Here is a 17,955-nt window from a genome sequence, read left to right as displayed (position 1 = left end):
AGAGTGGCTAGCCAGCGCCGCACTAATCCACTCTGCTAGACACTGATGCAATTAGCGCAACCCGTTCTCCACTCTCGCAGCTGTGCGGCAGAATTTCAACTGGCTGTAACTTTTCCACTGATCCGACACAAGACGCCGGTTGGCACTGAACGAAGCGCGCTCAAGTAGGAGCAGGCTACTAGCAGACGGATAATACACTGTGTGATCCGAAGTTGCAATCGCGTGTGTGTTTTTTATCGATATTTTCGATCGCTAAAGTCTTTCCCCGTAATCCCCCCGGTGTCGGGAGTAGAGCACACGATCCGCGTGAAAATCCCATGTTCACGTAAGTACTCCGCCAGCGCTAGTCGCGCCAGGGTTTCGGGTTTCTTGTAGTTTTCTGCACTGTGATCGTAATCAGCTGCTCTTGCATCATCGCTTTTGTGGTAAGGTTCTGATCACGTGACGCGCATTGGGCACCGTCTTTTAATTAGCGATCGGAGGAGTATCTTGCGTGTATGCAATCGGAACAGCGTTTCGCATGCTTCGGCAGCGGGGCTTGAATTTTGATGATCTATTTTTATCACCGGGAGAGATGTTAAGTAAACGCGGCCAAGAGTGCCCGTCTTGACGCAGACGAATCACTCTTCTTTCGCCATTTTCGCTGTCGTCTGCAGTGTGAGCTCGGCGCACTTTTCCTCGTGGGTTAGAGAGAGATTTTTCTGAATGTACGGTGAAGTGTGGTTGGAAAATTTGTGCTGCATTTCGTCAGCGGAAAGTTTTGAATGGTGTTTTTTTGCATCAGGCTGGGTCGTCGGTTGTAGTGAGTTCTCTGTACAGCGCTGCGGATATTAACTGAATGAACAGGGTAAATAAGCGTCAACACGGTGAATTTGTTTTTTATTTCATATTTTCTTTCCGTTCTTATTTTGCAGGCTTCGAAATTATTGAGCACGTTATTTTGAAAATCATTTTTTAATGTTTACGGAATTTGTTTGTTTATTCAAGGGCCTAAAATGCGTTGCAGTTTGCTGTTTTGGATTATCTGAAAATTTCCGCCGTAAAATTTTTATTTTGCAAAAAAACTTCTTTTAAATTGTTTCTGTCATCATTAACTGAAATTAAAGATTTTTTAATAGGCAGCGTTTTTCGCAATCAATTTTGCGTGATACTACCTGTACCTTGACATCTTGAGCTGCGCCGCGTTTACCATTTAATTACCGATAATTTCGTTGTTTTTATCTGGGTTTTCCGCATGCTTGATTCTCTTGCGTAATACCAGACCGTGGTGCAGGCGGTGAAGGTAAAACGAGTTTTGATTCATATTTTAACGACCCGGACTAGACGCGGGCTGACGCAATCCCTCCCGGGTGTTTCCCAGTTGGAGCAGTCGTGTGTTTGAAGTTTGAACATCGGCTGTTTTTTTGCAGGTGGTGCGTGTTATGTACGGTGGATGTTGATTGGCTCAGCGCGGGGATTTGAGAATATATTTATTATTTAATCGGAATTCCCAGCCGCAGTGTTTGTGGATTGTTTGTCGTCCGCCATGGTGCATACCGTCGGTTTGCCGGATGATGCGCCAGCCAAGGAATCTGCGAACCATGCCGGTAAGAGCGCTCAGTTTAAATACATAGAATTTCGGTGTGTGTCATATGACGACGGCCAAATTGGCTGCAAGTAACCAAGTTTAAAGACCGCTGCGAAATGTTATCGTTTTCCCGGTTGCATTTACTGCACGCCATGCGTACCGGGTAGTGTATCGTTTTTTCGATGGTTTTGGCAGTCAGTTGGAATTTGTCCAAGTCTTTGCACTGCTTTCATCAGTATTGTTACGTTGTGGAAATTTTTGGTATTTATTTTTTGTATGTTTTGTGCTGCATGAGCGAATGCGGTATTTTTCAAATAGAATTCCTTTTAATTTAAATTTTTTTATTTTCTATAACGTTGAGTAAAATTTTAAACATTTTTCTAGTTTAGGACGCGATACTTTGGTCTTGTTAGCAAAATCACTTTTAATTCGTTTTTTTTTCTGAATTTCGTTTGTTTCATTTTGCTTTTATGATGCCTATTTTAGCCGGTAATTTTTCGTATTTAATTTTTTTCCTTCTTTTGATTTTACGATTTAATTCCAAAATTAGGTAATTAAGCTCGTCCACAGAAAGTGATACACAAAAAATATACGGTATTTTTTCTAATTTTCCTTTTTTTTTGATTTTACGATTTTTTACGTCCACCGAAAGTGATGCAAAAAAAGATCCAGTACTTTTTATTATTTTTCTTTTTTGATTTCACGATTCATCTTTGAAATTATGTAATTAAGTTCATCCACCGAAACTGAAATTTAAAAAAAGATCCGGTGGATGAGCATTGAGTACAGAAATATTTGCAAATATTTTCCTGTAAAGTTTTCCGGCTTATTAAACGCTAATTGGCCTCAATCGATGTGTCGGGGAGCTGTCGGCTGAATACAAAGCCCCTTCCATTACAGCACGGTTATATTAGGCCGAATTGGTGCGCGCTTGGCTGCTCCGTTTTTGAATAGCGTGATAATATGTTTTGTTGAATGGGGATTTTGTATCGATCAGAGCAGGATTGGCATATGAGAGCAGGGGGAAAATTTGCAGTTTAATTGTTATTCTTTCCTGTGCGTACATTGTGGCGGACCTCGGTGAGAGTGGCTGTCGGCTGTTTGCTTAACGATCGGCGATATTATAAATAGCTTGTGGTCAGAAAGAGACGCGCGATGGCTACTGCACGACACGGTGTTTATTGTAATTCCGGTCAGTCGACGCAGTTCAAGCGGGGTTTGCAGACGGCTGGTCGGAGTGTTGTCCAAACGTGTTAATGTTGTGCGTAATAATAACAATTTTCCGAAGCAGTCGAGCCTTGCTGATGACATTCGCAAAAGATGGAAAATAATTTTAGAATTTTAATAAGACGTTTACGTGTCAATCAACTGTCAAGGGTTTAGTCAAAAAGTTTGATTTTATGTTTACGATTTTTTTCGACAGGCTCTCTTTAAAATTGCATCGTGAGGTTTTGCGATTTTTCAGCTGTTACTATTGTTGTAAATTTTTGTAATATTTAATTCATGCTTTTTAATTTGTTTTGTTTTTAGAAAAAAATAATAAGAAGTTGCGCTTTTTTGAGACAGTGGCTGACGGAATTTTTTAAAATGACAGAATTTTTTGTTTTTTTTTTGCTTTGAAGATTCTTTAATTCTTTAATTTCATTGGTTTTTAATTTAGGATTATTTTTAAAATGACAAAATTTTTGTTTTCTTTGCGTTAAGTAAAACCGTTAGATTGATAACTTGTCTTATGTGTAGAGAAGATACGTTTCAGCAGATTTCCGGGAACCATGACAATTGTCGGCACATTTGCTGAAAATTTCCCCAAAATTTTCCCTTGTGCAAATATCCCGGCTTCGCTGTCTGATAAGGTGTATCGTGGGAAGTTGGAAAGATTGTTCGGTCTCTTTTCTGTCTATTGATGAGCACCAAAGGGTGCATCATTTATCGGAGTGTATTTGAATTATTCAAGTGCACATAAAGAGGCGACTTGTATCGTATCGTATCTGATTGAAACGGAAACGGTTGCCTTTTTACAACCACATTCGCTTGAGCGCTCACATGCTGCGTTTTATTAGCGTTGACGACGGCTGTGTGTGTGCGCGAACGGCGAAGGTATGTAAATAGTACACAGGGCAATCTAACGAAATAAAATATACGCCGTAAAATAGATAATTTATATCCTTGTCGGTACACTTTTGCAGGGCAACCGCGACGCTTTAATCGCTTATCAACTATCTGCTTAGCAAAGTCCATTTCGTGGCAGCACTGCAGCAGTGCCTAAAGGCCACGCTGGCCACCTAATTGATTTTGAGGTTTCTTTCAACGGAACCGTCAGTAGCAAGCTGCAACATTAGTGGTTTGTGTGCGACAGCATATTTGACAAAAAAATTGAAATACCGGTTTATTACTTTTGCCCGTACATTACCATGTGGATCGCAGATCGATCGTAGTGTATGGGCATGACCAAAGTAATTGTTTCCTTGCTGGATTCGAAAAGTTGACAAAAAATCTGAATTTCGAAGAAAGAAAAATATTATTTTTTAAGAATTTTTAATTGATTTGTATAAGGAAATGAAATCAACATAAGCCATAGGAAATAGCTGACAGTTTCAGTTTTTGTGGAAATTTTTCGCATTTTATTCATCTTGAATTGTTTTTCCGATTGATTTATCTTTACGTGGGAATAATTAAATGTTTAATAAACTGCATAGAATCACCGGAAATCTTTAACTGAAATCGTATTGATAACCGGTTACGAAAGTAGGCTGTCGCAAATCTCGCGATGATGATAACAAGTGACCCCAGACAGGGCCGTTGCATTGATTAATAATAATATATTGATCTGTAAACATTGTTGAGCACATCGCCGTACAGAAACGCGAGAGTTTAGTCCGATCAGATTGGGAGATAGACTGGAGAGTGATAAATGGATGATAGTTATGGAGGGATGCTGAGAATGTAAAATTAGCCATAAGGGAGTGGCCTTGATATGGCCGCGGAAGATGTTTCACTCTCGTGAGAGGTCGGTGGAGTGTGGCGCCGGGTCCGGTCGCTAACTGTGGGCGAGAGTTGAGGAATGTTTATCGTGTGTGCCACTTGGGAGTCAAGTTGGGACGTGAGGAGCGGGGGGTGTAAATTCTGGGGCAAGAGTGTGCGGTAATAATACCGGCTTCTGTGATTATGGCGATTTTAATCGGAGATTTATCACAACTGTGTTATTCGTGCTGCTGTGGGCTTGTGCCTGTAAATTTCGTGATAGTGCTAAATTTGCGAGAAATCCGCGAATAATTTATTATTTTTTATGATCCAAAAGAGGTAAAATATCTGGTCATCGTTGTCTGATCTAAAATTATTGAAAATATTCATAAAATCGTTTTGACAATTTTTACGAGTTGAAAAATTCCGTTCTTCGTTGCGCAGAACTTTTCGCTTCAATACTCGTACTGTCGTACGGAAATATTTGGCGGTGTTTACCGTTGTACTTACATTTTTGGATGTCAGTGCATGCGCTTTCGGTTGTGGTTAAAAATTAGGAATTGAAATCTTTTTGGATTGAAATGGTAGCTATTGTGGTTATAAATAGTTTGTGGTTATTGTGGTTAATTTTTGTTTTAATTTTCTGAGTAAAAGATATATTCGGTATTACGAACGCGGCAGGTGATAGTTATAACTGGCTGAAATTCGTAGTGTAATGGCTATGGTAGTGGTGCATGTCATCCATTTCAGTCATGGTCTCATGGACAAACAACAAGCAGGCTATACGTAGCAGATAGTAACTGTACAGTTTGCGACTGATAATACGTAGAGCGAAATTTAAAATTAATTTTTTGCAATAAATATTGTTTCAGATGGATCTGTGGTAAATAGCAGCGGTGATAGCAAAGGCCTCTCGGTGGACAGCATGACCAACGGCAGCCACGATAATCTGGCCGTGCCGCCGGATGAGAGCTCATCCCGTGAATCTCCCGGTCCGCCCAACAGTGCCTCCAGTCCCACCCAGCCGCCGACGGCGACGTCGGTGTCCGACGCCAATCTGCGGGAAATTTCCCACTATCTGCCGCTGTACGTGATTCCTCTCTCCAATCTGGAGAACCTGACCAGTCTGCAGCGGCTGCAGGGCGCCGATGGCGGGGAGGGCGGGGCCGCCGGCGACTCCGCTGCCGGCCCGTCGGAGGTCCCGGTGTGCCAGGAGAAGCAGATTCTGGTGAATATTTCCGTGCCTCAGGGAACGGGTGATGAAACCTTTCAGTTGCCGGTAAGCCGAAATATTTTTTGATTTTGTAGTAATTAATTTGGAATATTTTATAATCGTTCTGAATGTATAAAAAGTCTTTAAAGAGTAGTGGCGACTACTTCGGCTTTTCTTTTATGAATTAACGGATATTTTATAACTCCGCAATTTTCATTTCACTTCTTATGGTTAGTTCTTTTTATTCCCATGTCGCCTTTTTCACATTATTATTTTTTGGTTTAAAATAATGTCTCGAGTTTTTTCATATTTTATATTTTCTTTCTTTTCCGTTTTTTGTATCCTTAATTATTTTCTTGTTGTATACTGGTATTTCAGTTCGCATTTTCTCTATAAGTACGCACTACGTATTTTACCTTCGTAGTTTTTTGGATCCTTGTATTTTTAAAATTTTAAACTTGGTGAATATTTTCGGTTTTTTTTGCTCGATGAATATTTTCATTTTTTTCCTAATTAATTTACACGGTAATCTTTTTCTTGGCGCATTTGATTTTCTAGAGTGTAGATTGCATTTTTATTTGTGGTTGGACAGATGAACAGTGGTGATTTGGTGCACGAAATCCGGTTGGTGCTGAGTGATCGGGAGTCGAGCTGTCACCGGACGTGCTACTCGCTGCAAGTGGACGGGACTTCCATTGATTTATTTGCCGAGATCAAGCAGTACGAGCAGATTAAGGATGGATGCACGATTCGTCTGGTGGATGGTACGGTATATTGTGTGTGACATGTAGTTAACAGGCTGTGATAGTCGACAGGTTATCCCCTGGATTTTTGGGAGTTTTTTGCAGACTGCGGTAATCGTCGTCGCAGAGGGTGGTGGGAAATTTTGTAGTGCAGTGTATCAGTAACTGCCCTTGGCGGTTTATTGTTTCAAATAAACGATTTGATACACTTCATGCAGTTAACGCCCTTCGATAATGCATTTTTCTTTTTATTCTGTCTGTAGGTTATGTTCTGATATTTGTGTACATTAGCTGAATTTCGGAAATACGGAATATTTTCACTATTTTTCCAGCACGGGGGTATACACTGTATTATCATTTATCAGCTCGTTGCTACTGTATTAGGAAGTTTTCTTCATTAATATGTACCAGTAACCTTCGAAAAGATGCTGTAATTAAAATTCACTCGATATCTTTACGGTGACTGGTGTAGCGAACCGAACGAAGAGTTATCGTAATTCTTAGTGTTTTATTACGATGTTGTTCGGCTTGTATTCTTTGAATTGTTGTTGACCGTTCTTCTTTGTTAGTGACTGGAATTTCCTAGAGTATCTTTGACATTAGTCAAAGCTTTACGCGTTTTGCTTTTCGCAGAGCCTTATACGCCGCTGGAGGTGCGACGGCATGTGCGGCAGTTCCTGGATTTGCAGAATCCCTTGGACAACGAAACGGCATGCCGTAATGAAGAAGGTCAAGCGCCGTCCTTCCTGATTCAGGCTACCTTTGAAGTGGAAAATATCCGTGAGTTGCTATGTTTCTTGTACTGTGTTTTGTACCTTCCCTTAAATTAAATTTAATATAATTATAATTTTCAAATCATATATTCTAAAGTTTTTTTACTGCAGACTCTTTGCGTCTTGCGTATCTGTAGAAATTACTCGAAATGTTTATGGTTTATCTTAATTCCAAATCTGGTGTACTTTAAAGTTTAAACATACCGTAATTTATTGAGTTCGTGAGTACATTACTAAGTAAAATGTTTTTTTATGCGCAGCGTCCTCTGAAGGCTTTTTTGATAGCATTTTGCATATTTGGAATTTGCCTGATAATTGTGCATTTCTGACAGAGCAAAAGCACGGTGCCATTGAGAATCCGGGCGTGTTTGATCCGCCGGAATATTGCCGGGCGGATGTCAGTGACGTCTCACTGGCCCATCTCATTCCCGGCGTGGAGGAGCGGCAGGCTAAATGTCTGAAACGACTGGAACCATCCGGCTGGAATCCGCCGCAGGGTAATCGCCGCATGAAGGGCGATCTGTACTATTACTACGCGGAAACCCTGGAGGAAAAGAAATTCCATCTGACGGCCGGCGTGGCGGGCTTTTTTATCAACAAGTAAGTATTGTGCATTGTATTACGCGAGTAAGTCCATTATTCCATACATTCATATTAAGAAAGTAATATATTGTTTCTGTTATCATTAATACGGTGATTTTTTTCTTAAATGTTTTCACATCTGAAATGATAATGTTTGTCGAAACATAATCTAAAATCCGCCGGCTCAATTTGGGCGTTCGATGCGCTGTGCGAGTGCAAATAATGTAGATTAATGGCGGACAATTGTTCGGATGCTTATTGTATGTGCTGTTTAGCAATAGTGTGATAAATGTTTAAAAGTTGCTGAAGTTTCCGTATTTTTTGTACATTAGAATTGGAATTTTATTTTTTTAAAGTTATGTTTTAATAAGATGCCACAAAAAGGCGTGTGGGCAGCAGTTGGTTGGTTGTTAGTTGTAATAAGATTTATGGAGAAGTTGATAGTCAGACTGCAGTAAGATCGGGTGAAGGGATTAATCGGTGTTTTCTCCCCAGATCGACGGAATCGGAGTTCAATCCGGAAGCGGAAACCAAAGCCGTGTATCAGACGTTGGTGGATCTGTTCCGCGATGTCAGTGCAGGGTTCAAGCGCAATTACAACGCGCTGATTAAACGCCGCTTCAAGTACGTTGGCTATCTGAGAAACGGATGACTGTGCATTCAGGTTTATTCAACTTTTCTTTATGGTCGACCATACAGTTAATTTTCATGGTGAAACCTTTGACTGAAAATTATATTAATATTTTGCCACATCGTGCTTCACTCTTCGGTCTTACTTTTGCTCTTATACTATTTTTTGCGATTTTCGAACAAATAAAAATGCCGGCTTAAACGTCAGCGAACCTACTTTTCATTTTCGGCGGATTTTTGCTTTTCCGGTATTGTTTTCATTTTATAATTATTTTTTGCAGAGCCATGCTGACGCCCTTTGCCCGGGTGGCACTCAGCCGACCAAACTACCTGTGGGTGGTGCCCAAAGTGAAGCCTACATGGGATTTCTTCCGCTGGGAAGATTGTAAGTTACGGAACGCATTCGTGCTACAAATAATGATTTCGTGTTGAATTTTTTTGGTAATTTTGTATTGAGTATATATGCGTTAATGCAGGATAAAATTATTGACATGAAGTTCTTTGTTATCTGAATATCTGATGTAGTGTTTACTAAATACAGATACATAATAATGATAATATTATGTACATCATTAGAAGTATCGTGATATTGTGCAAAGAAAATTAATACTGTTGGTGAAGCGTTGACGATTCCGTCCTGTAACGGTTTGGTATGTGGGATTGCAGCTTTGCCACAGTCGGAATTGTTCTGCTCAAAAGGATACGAAGATGTGATCCCGTTTCAGTGTCGTGATTGGAATGAGGAACTGCAGACGTTTCGTGATTTGCCGCATAATACGCCTCAGGAAATTAACCAAAGAGAACGCTCACTGATGCGAGTATGTTGCTAACTATCTTCATTCCAGTGTTTCTTGCTCGGACGCCAGAAAATCAAGATAATTAATATATTAATCGTAGAGTAATCAGTTTATTATTAAATTTGATTAAATTTGTAATATTTTTAGAATGAATATATTTCTGAAATAAAAACTTGATTTGACTTAATGAACGCCCGAGCGCGACGGAATCAGCGGGTTGGTAGAATGAGGAAAACGTAGTGTTGGGGCTGGTTACAGGCGCGCCCACTTCTTGACAGTCGAGTTTTCATCAATCATGTAATTACATATGTGTAGTATCGAGTTTGACAAATTCTTGTTGTTTTTCAGTTTCTGGGTAACTGTTTTTTAAACGTAGCAAAAATATTTTATTTATTGTCTCTTCTGCTAATTAAAAATTTTAATCATATTAATAATGGATCTTTTTGTATCTCTTTCGGAATTGAATTGTGGTTTATTTTGCGGACCGGGCTCTGGCTGACTGATAATGATGAATCTTTTTTCCTGAATATTGTCCGTTTTTAGACGCAGTTTGACTTTATCCAAATGGCCGTCCGGGGCGCCAAGGGCGTGGTGGACGGGAGTATTTCGCCGATTAACCCGGCGGATGATTATCGCAGTCAGCTGTTTATCTGGAACAACATCTTCTTCAGTTTGGGCTTCGATGTCAAGGATCATTTTAAGGATCTCGGCGGTGATGCCGCGGCGCATGCTGCTCCGGTAAGCAGCGATTATTTACAAATAAATCGCGCCGGTTTTTGCTGCTGTAAAAAAGGTGCATGCCATCGCAATCAGTTTTACTGTGCTTCTGTTTTTGCATTAAGAAATTGCATGTTTGCATGCCTTTTTTGCATTTTGACTTGGTGTGTTTTTCTGTGAATTCTCTCGCGAAACATCAATTATTAACTTTTGAATTTGTTATTGAGCCTTATGTTTTGAGTGAGTACAAAATTGCGAGGTTTACTTATTTTTTTTTTGCAGAATAATGATTTACTGGGCTTGAAGTTTTTGACGTTTATTCCCTCGGATGAGAAGCTGTACACGCTGGGCACCGCGGTCATTGATTATCGCGGATACCGGGTCACCGCGCAGACAATCATTCCAGGTACATTAAAATTCCACTTTTCTTGTTTAATTGTCGATTGTATCGGGCATAAAAATTAATAATTTAACAATCGTTAACCAAATAATTGTATTTTTTGGAATAGGTATTCTGGAGCGGGAACAGGAGAATGCCGTTCAGTATGGCTCCGTGGATTTCGGTAAGACGGTGCAGTATGATGAGGAGTTCGCGAAGCGACTGCAGACGGTGGCCAAATGGTTCCATTTGGCACCGCATATGATTCGCAGTGGAGACGGCAAAGAAATGGAACTGACAACTTCCGTTGAATTAAAGGTAAATCAAAATTTATTTCAAATTAGTTTTCAAAAAATATTTTCATTGTGTGATTTTCTTAAAAGTCATTTTCAAGTAAAATAAACGCTATAACTGTGAATACTAATTGCTTTTGCATTGCAACTTTAAACCAGAATATTAGAACTTGGCATGGAAATGGTGACCAAAATTCAAATAAGGAATTGACGTATTTGTTTTTTTGTCAGGGAATCGTTGGTAATGACAAGCGGCATTACATTCTGGATTTGATTCGTATGTTCCCGCCGGATATCCATTTTATGGATGGTGTCGGTAAAGAAGCCAAATTTATGACGCTTTTGCAAGGTCTGTATGCGTTCAATTCGGCCTCTTTGACAGCGACTGGCAAGGATGTGTGTGAGGAAGCCCGCAGAGAAGGCTATCCGCGGAAATTCCCCCATAAACTGCCGTCATATCGGCCGGAATTGGTTGATTCCTATCTCATGTACGCCCATCGCTTCATAATTATTGCGCTTCGATAATCGGTTTGTAATTTTGTTAACTTAGCTGTAAACTGCTGGTTTATCCTGCAGGGAGAAAAACAGGAAGCTTATGAAATGCGCATGAATGCCCGAGCGCGACGGAATCAGCGGGTGAGTAAAGTTGTGGGAAAGCGTAGTGTGGAGGCATGTTGATCGGTTCGTCTGACAAATGTGAGCCTCGATTGGAAGTAGTGCTAGTCTCATTTCACAGAACATTTGCAGTACGGAAAATTGAGAAAATCCCGTTGTTTTTTCTGGCGTTTTTCTTTGATGAGATAGTAGTAAAATTGCCGCCGAAAATTTCGATGTACAGCTGTAATCAGACCTGAAATTCGTGGGAAAAAAATGCTACTCTGTGTGTGTTTAAATTCTACGTGTGAAAACTTAGGATCAATAGCTAATAAATAAGATTTATGAGTAATTAATTACTAAATACATACAATAAATGACATAAATATTAATTTTTTCCGTATTTGTGTGGTGTCGTGTAGAAGAAAGAGCTGCAGAGTGAAGATGTGGTGGAGGACGCCGAGAACCGTCCCCCGGAGGCGGCCCCGGCTCCCCCGCCCGCCTCCCACCCCGAAACGGAGGCGGAGGACCCTGTGGAACCCGAGCCCAACATCCGTTTCAATCCGGACGTGTTCACACCATCCGTGACGCAGGTGGACGCCAGCGGGACGGAGGTGGCGCAGCAGAAGGAGCAGATTGTCAGTCTGGGCCGCTTCCTGCTGGCCCAGCAGATCCCGGCGTTCGTGGCGGAGTTGACGCAGTTGCGCTACGATCCCATGCTGTCCGAGGGGATCTTGGTGCGGCTGCGGAATAATTACGGGATTAATATACGGTATTTGGGACTGCTGGCGGACAAGTTGAAGGCGCGCGCGGATTTGTCGTACCCACTGACGGTGATTATTGGTACGTGGTTGGCAGGGATTTTTATTAATTTATTTATTCTATGGAAATGTTTATTACTATAAATCCATTTGCAGCCGCCGATTTTTTTAGTGTTGCCTTGATTATCGATGGTGTAGTGGTTAGTTACAATGGACTTACTTAATATTATCATATCGTTGTTAGTTGTGCGTAGTACGATGGCTCCATTGCATACACATGTGTTCCATTGATTGTGTTCCATTGATTGTGCTAACGACAACGGGCAAAATTGCAGTTAGAGTTGTTTGTCTACTGATTTACAAATCCACACAAAAAAATTGCTTTTTAATGCGAGTGTAGTTTGTTAATTAAAATGTTACTTTGTCAGGATTTTATTTCGGTAGACTCTGTAGTCGGCGTTTTTTTACTGCTTTTACACATCAAACCCGTTGTCCGCCGTTTTCCTTATTGCCCATTTCTCACCGATTTCTCAATGTACAATATAGAGTAGGTTAGCGTTATGAACTTAGCGTAGTGTAATGGCTTCCAGGGGGGATTTTCTTAAGTCTCTATATGCTAGCTAGAATATATATATTATTGGCTGTACGTGATAATAAATTTGCAGATCTATACAAAAGTTTTTGTTGGTATCGCGGTAATTCGAAATTTTTTATGACGGTTTTATTTATGTAATATTGTATAAAAATGGATAAAATTTTTATATGAATAGATGGTGTTGGATCAGGTTTTTCATGAGTTCGTTTTCGTCAAACAGGGGAATTAATTGGCCGATCAGCCAAACATTTGTTCCGCCAGTACAGCCAGTCCGTGGGACAGCAGAATTTGGCCGGGGCCGTCAGCCATTTCCTCAATTGCATGTTCGGATCCTGCCCGAGTCCGCAGGCCCCCACGCCGCAAAGTTTGGTAAGAAGACAAACTGACGATTCTGTAAACAAAAATCCTGATGATAAATGTATTGCACAACATTTTTTATTGATTTGATTTTTTGACATTATGGGAACTTCTGCAATAATTCGGCGATGCGATAAATAAAAATAACAGTCGATAAATATAATTCATGCTATTTTTCCATTGGTTTTATTTCATGGAATAATTGGAAGTGCTGCAATAATTCGGAATTATTGACGGATAAAATGATTTGATTTTGTGGCGGGTATTTTTGCAGGCCAACGTCCAGGTGCGGAAGCGGCGTGCCAAGAAGGGCGCCCAGGCCGAAGTGCACCGGCAGCAGTCCATCGACTATCGCAGTTTCACGCCCAAGACCCTGTGGTCGCGACTGAAGGCGGATATGGCCGATTATTACGGTTTTACGCTGGACGGTGATTCCTGCGACACGGTGCTGGCGGCGTACAATCTGCGGCGGGTGTTTTTACTGCGTCTGGTCTGCAAGAAGGTGGGCATCCAGATCGCGCAGAAGGACTACAATTTCACCAATAAACGGGCGCCGCCCTTCACCGAGGACGATATCGTCAATTTGTTCCCGCTGGTCAAATGCGTCAGTCCGTTGGTAAGCTCAGATAAAAAAGAAATAAAAGGGCTAAAAAGTCTCAGGTACAAAAGTGCGCAGGTAAGATGCGCGAAAAAGTTTTGAAATAATTAAATATAAAACATTGGAGCGGTGCTTGTCGCGCGAGTTGTAGTGCAATGGTTCAGTGGTAAGGGAAGCGATTTTGCGAATGCAATATACTGAACTGTAAATAGAAAAATCGAAGAATCTGCTAATTGACTGGTCGTTGAGTTTTAATTAGAATTTTTCTCAAGCGTTTTAATAGCTAGCAACTTAGTCGGCTAATATGTGTGTAGTGTAGTGTAGTGGCAGCGGAAAGAAATCGTAAGAAACTGGATACTGGCTTGCTCATAGCATATAAATGGAAAGAATTGTGATGGCATGATATTTGGGTAGTAGTTCAATTAATTTTTTAAAGAACAATTTCTATTTTACACGACTAGGTTCAGTACGTAATAATGCGTCGCGTTCTTGTGTTTTGTTTTCTTCTTTGTACACGCTTTTGATAAAATTAATGGTATGGTGAATTTGGTAATTTGGGGCAGAATTTGATTGTTTATTCTTTGTAATTAGTTCAACATGTAATTTACTTTACAAGTTTTAGGCACTATTTAAAATATTTTTAGCTTCGCTTCGGTCTTTCAGTGCTAGCAAACGGCGGTGCACTTCCCTAGTTATTTAACTTTCATTGATGATTACGTTGGTCTGTTAACTGCATGGGGATTTTACGTTAATGTTTTCCGGATACTCTTTGCAGTTGAAAATCATTCACGAAGCACGGACACTGTCGGCGGCGGCCTTCAAGACGGGGAATATCCGCGGTGCTCTGGATGTGCTGTCCGAGTGCCTATCCAGTCAGAGTGTCATCCAGGGCGGCATTTCCATGGAACTGGCGCTGCTGTATTACGAAACGGCTCAGCTGCACTATCTGTCGGAGGAAGTCGGCTTCGTAAGTGTTGCGCTGATAAGCAGTTTAATGTTTTTTTAAGAAACTGCTCCATGTCGGTAAAATTACGAAGATATGACCTTGTGTGGTTTCTGCAGGCTGTATTGGAAATGGAAAAGGCGTTGGTGTGTGCGGAACGAGCACGTGGGATCGACGACGAGACCACGTTCCAGTATACGCTGGTTTTGGTAAGAAAATCAACCAAGGTTTTCCGAATGGAACTGTTTAATTTATTTATTAACTATTTTTAAAAAAGCCGCTTAATTCGAATTATCTAGAATTACTAATGTTATTCGCGCATTGGTTATGGATTTCTTGACATGAACGAAAATGGGAACCGCTGATTTTGCATTAAACAGAAACTTGTGATTGTAAAATTTTATTAGTTCTTGAATTTTTGAAACTACAGTAATTTTCTCAGATATTTTGCGAAACTCGTTTTGTCTGTTTTTGATGCGTTTTTGTTTTTTATTTTTTTGAAAATATAATTTCAGAATGTAAAAGCTGAATGATTTTGTAAGATTATCGTAAAATGTGTCTGATAGTGCAAATTATGACAAATCGATTCGTTTGCAGGCGGTGATGCTGTATCATCATGAGAACCCGTTACTAGGCCTACGTCTGGCCTATCGCGCCCGCTACCTCCTCAATCTGCTGAACCCGTCCACGGAAGCGCACGGCTTTCTCTTCCGCATCGATCTGTCCATCGGCGTGATGCTGCACGGGCTGCGCTACCACCAGCACTCGGTGGCCTTCCTCACCAGCGCCGTCCACGTGGCCGAGAAGCTGTACGGGCCCGAGCACCTGGAGACGGCGTTGGCGCACTACATCCTGGCCCGCGACAAGGCCTGCCGCGGGGAATTCCGCGAGGCTCTGCAGCACCAGAAAGTGGTGGTGGGCGTGTACAAGAAGATCCTCGGCGAGACGGCCGTCAAGACGCTGGAGGCCTGCCAGATCTATGGCCAGCTGACGGAGCAGGGCGTCAATTATGCGCGACAGTTGAACGAGATCCAGCGCAAGGGCGCCAAGGCCATTACCTTCATGCAGAACAGCTTTGTAAGTTGCAGCTACTGTGCTTTTTCATTAGGAAATTAAATTTGAACAGCATTAGAAGAATATAATAACTTGATGTACAGGACAACCGCTTTGTAGCAGTTTGGGACACTTGTTGAACGTTGAACAACGGAAACGCAACTGAACTGTACAGAACAAAATTCAGCAAGTTGTTTTTCTGGGAAAGCTGTAGATGTTTCTGGTTTTAGTATATAATATATAATAATAATTGTGATCACCGTTAATTATTAATTTTAATATGATATACAAAGCATGCAGCGGACGGAATTCAGCTTACTTGATGTCTGCTGTTAACTGAGTTTTGTAGTGCAGTGGCAGGTTGTCACCTCAGCTCGCAAATCGTTAGCTGCTTGTTCTAAAATCGCCAAAAAATCGAAAGATCGTCTAAATTGGTAGCAGTTTTGATTGAGGTTTTTTGGAAACGGTATCTAATTTTATTGGCTATAGTAATATAGATGTACCTAGAAAAAAAGTATCCTGTCTGCGTGATTATACTACAGATCGATCGATGACACTTTGCATTTTCAAAATTATGTTTTTAAATCTAGTAGCCTAATTGGAAATAGTTCCTAGTTGTTGATAATTAAAGTAAGTAAATAAGCGAATTTTCATGAAAGTGATCACCAGCATGATACCAAAACCGAAATTTGTATTTTAATATTAGAAAATCCTCATAACAGAAATTTACTGACATAAATAATGCATTAAATTTGCTGTCTTAATAAAATAATATAACTTTGAACTTCTGTCATAATTTGTTTTCCACTTAGTAATTTTGCGGTGTTTTGGATAGATTTTGCCGCTGACCCACATGTCCATCTGCGAGATCCTGTCCATCAAGAACGACATGCGCTACCGCGTGGCCAATCTCACGCCGGGCCTGTACCTGTGCAGTTGCGCGCCCACCCCGGAAGCCGATGTGCTCAACCAGGTGGCCGCCCTCCTCGTCAACTCTTCCAACAACGCCAACAACACTCCGGCCATCACGGAGGAGAAAAGCGCGACGGCCGCCCTGGTCAAAACGCCGCAGGAAAACGGACACGAGTACGCGCCCTTATCCACCGAGGAATTGGACTAAATTGTGCGTGAGGGAGGGGATTTTAATAGATGTTTGCTGTGGTGGATTGGTTGGGCGGGGTTATGGCGTTCTTCTGACACAAATGTTGTTGGTTTGTTTTACTTTGTTATCGTGTTGGTGCGGCGGAAGAAGGGAGGAGGAGTGGATTTGGTGAGAGGATGGGCCGGATGAGAGCGGACAGTGAGGATGGTGGTTTCTTCGGTGTGTGGTGGATTATTTCGGCGGTGTGTGCGTGTGCGTGTTCCCTGTTTTTTTCTTCTTGTTAGCGTTTTTTTTCGATGGGAATGTGAGCGCTTTAATAGTAATGCACTTTGGATGTGTGATGGACGGCACCCCCCAGTTGTTTCTTTTTTTTCTATTTGATAGTATTTTGCTCTGGGTTAATAACTTAACTGATCAGTTAATATTGGTCGCGCGGATTGATAATATTATTGGGATAAAATTAATGTGGTTCGTATTTTGTACGGGTTCAGCCGTACTTCCACGTTTGCTGCGTTGCTGACACTTTAATGGTTTGAATTCGCGTAACTAGATTTCCGGGCACAGGCAGCGATAGCGATTACTACGATTAGAAATGATTAAGTCACTGACGTGCGCAAAAAGCAAATCCAGCAAAGTTTTTCGGCGTGTTACACTACAGATCTGCAGCCTGTACAAGCTTGTACCAAAATGTATGGCGGTAAATACAGATTCAGTTTATTTTTATGCCTTTGAGCAGACCAACTGCGCTCAGTTACAATAGAGCAGGATGCCTGTTATATAGATATCGAAAAACAACGGTCCTTTCCCGAAATTTATGTTTGAAAAATAACGGCCCCTTCTAAAATTTATTGTTTGGAAAATAAAGGCACCTCCCCGAAATAAGCGCACCTGCTCCATGGTATTCGAACTATTTGCCGCCCAGTGCGGCAAATTCGATAATTACGGTTCACGTCTTGAACATACACATATAGTGTAAGAATACATCCGTTAGATTATCGCTACGCAAACAAGGTACGGTATTCTGCTTTTACTTAACTGGTTTCCCGTCTGCACGAGGGCCGCGTGATTTATCAGTAATTCAGGCCTATACTGTTTACTCCGCATTATTGCCGCATTTCACTGCGATAAAGAGAAATGATGGTTTTTGCTAAAATTAGCGGGATACCAGAAAATACAAATACTGTAACGATCCCCACTTTCTGTTGACACTGTCAGATTTGTAACCGAAAATTCCATGGCCCGTGTAAAGGTTTGTTCAGTGCAGCGATATCAGGCCGCTAGTCACGCTTCGCACACA

General features: G+C 41.2%; 1 protein-coding gene across 3 annotated transcripts; it reads left to right on the top strand.

The window, feature by feature from the left end:
* Positions 1-93: 93 nt before the first annotated feature.
* On the top strand, positions 94-17,133 carry LOC129596788 (clustered mitochondria protein homolog). Of its 3 annotated transcripts, none has more exons than XM_055494132.1 (22): positions 94-325; positions 1,410-1,586; positions 5,401-5,807; positions 6,334-6,505; positions 7,118-7,264; positions 7,590-7,857; positions 8,335-8,463; positions 8,751-8,854; positions 9,136-9,287; positions 9,810-10,004; positions 10,266-10,389; positions 10,493-10,680; positions 10,887-10,971; positions 11,038-11,144; positions 11,235-11,291; positions 11,672-12,092; positions 12,826-12,974; positions 13,237-13,578; positions 14,336-14,527; positions 14,623-14,712; positions 15,101-15,580; positions 16,392-17,133. In XM_055494132.1, the coding sequence occupies exons 2-22, from the start codon at positions 1,526-1,528 to the stop codon at positions 16,674-16,676; spliced, it is 4,155 nt and encodes a 1,384-aa protein (XP_055350107.1). In that variant the 5' UTR covers positions 94-325; positions 1,410-1,525; the 3' UTR covers positions 16,677-17,133. The 3 variants fall into 3 exon arrangements, with proteins under 3 accessions (XP_055350107.1, XP_055350110.1, XP_055350108.1); XM_055494135.1 differs by lacking the exon at positions 94-325 and adding an exon at positions 380-707; XM_055494133.1 differs by lacking the exon at positions 94-325 and adding an exon at positions 718-847.
* The last annotated feature ends 822 nt before the right edge of the window (positions 17,134-17,955 follow it).

This window comes from Paramacrobiotus metropolitanus, unplaced genomic scaffold (genome assembly GCF_019649055.1).
Source record: "Paramacrobiotus metropolitanus isolate TYO unplaced genomic scaffold, Prichtersi_v1.0 Parri_scaffold0000096, whole genome shotgun sequence".
NCBI classification, from domain to species: domain Eukaryota; kingdom Metazoa; phylum Tardigrada; class Eutardigrada; order Parachela; family Macrobiotidae; genus Paramacrobiotus; species Paramacrobiotus metropolitanus.
Note: the sequence above shows the minus strand (reverse complement) of the source record. Positions and strands in the feature narration are given on the sequence as shown.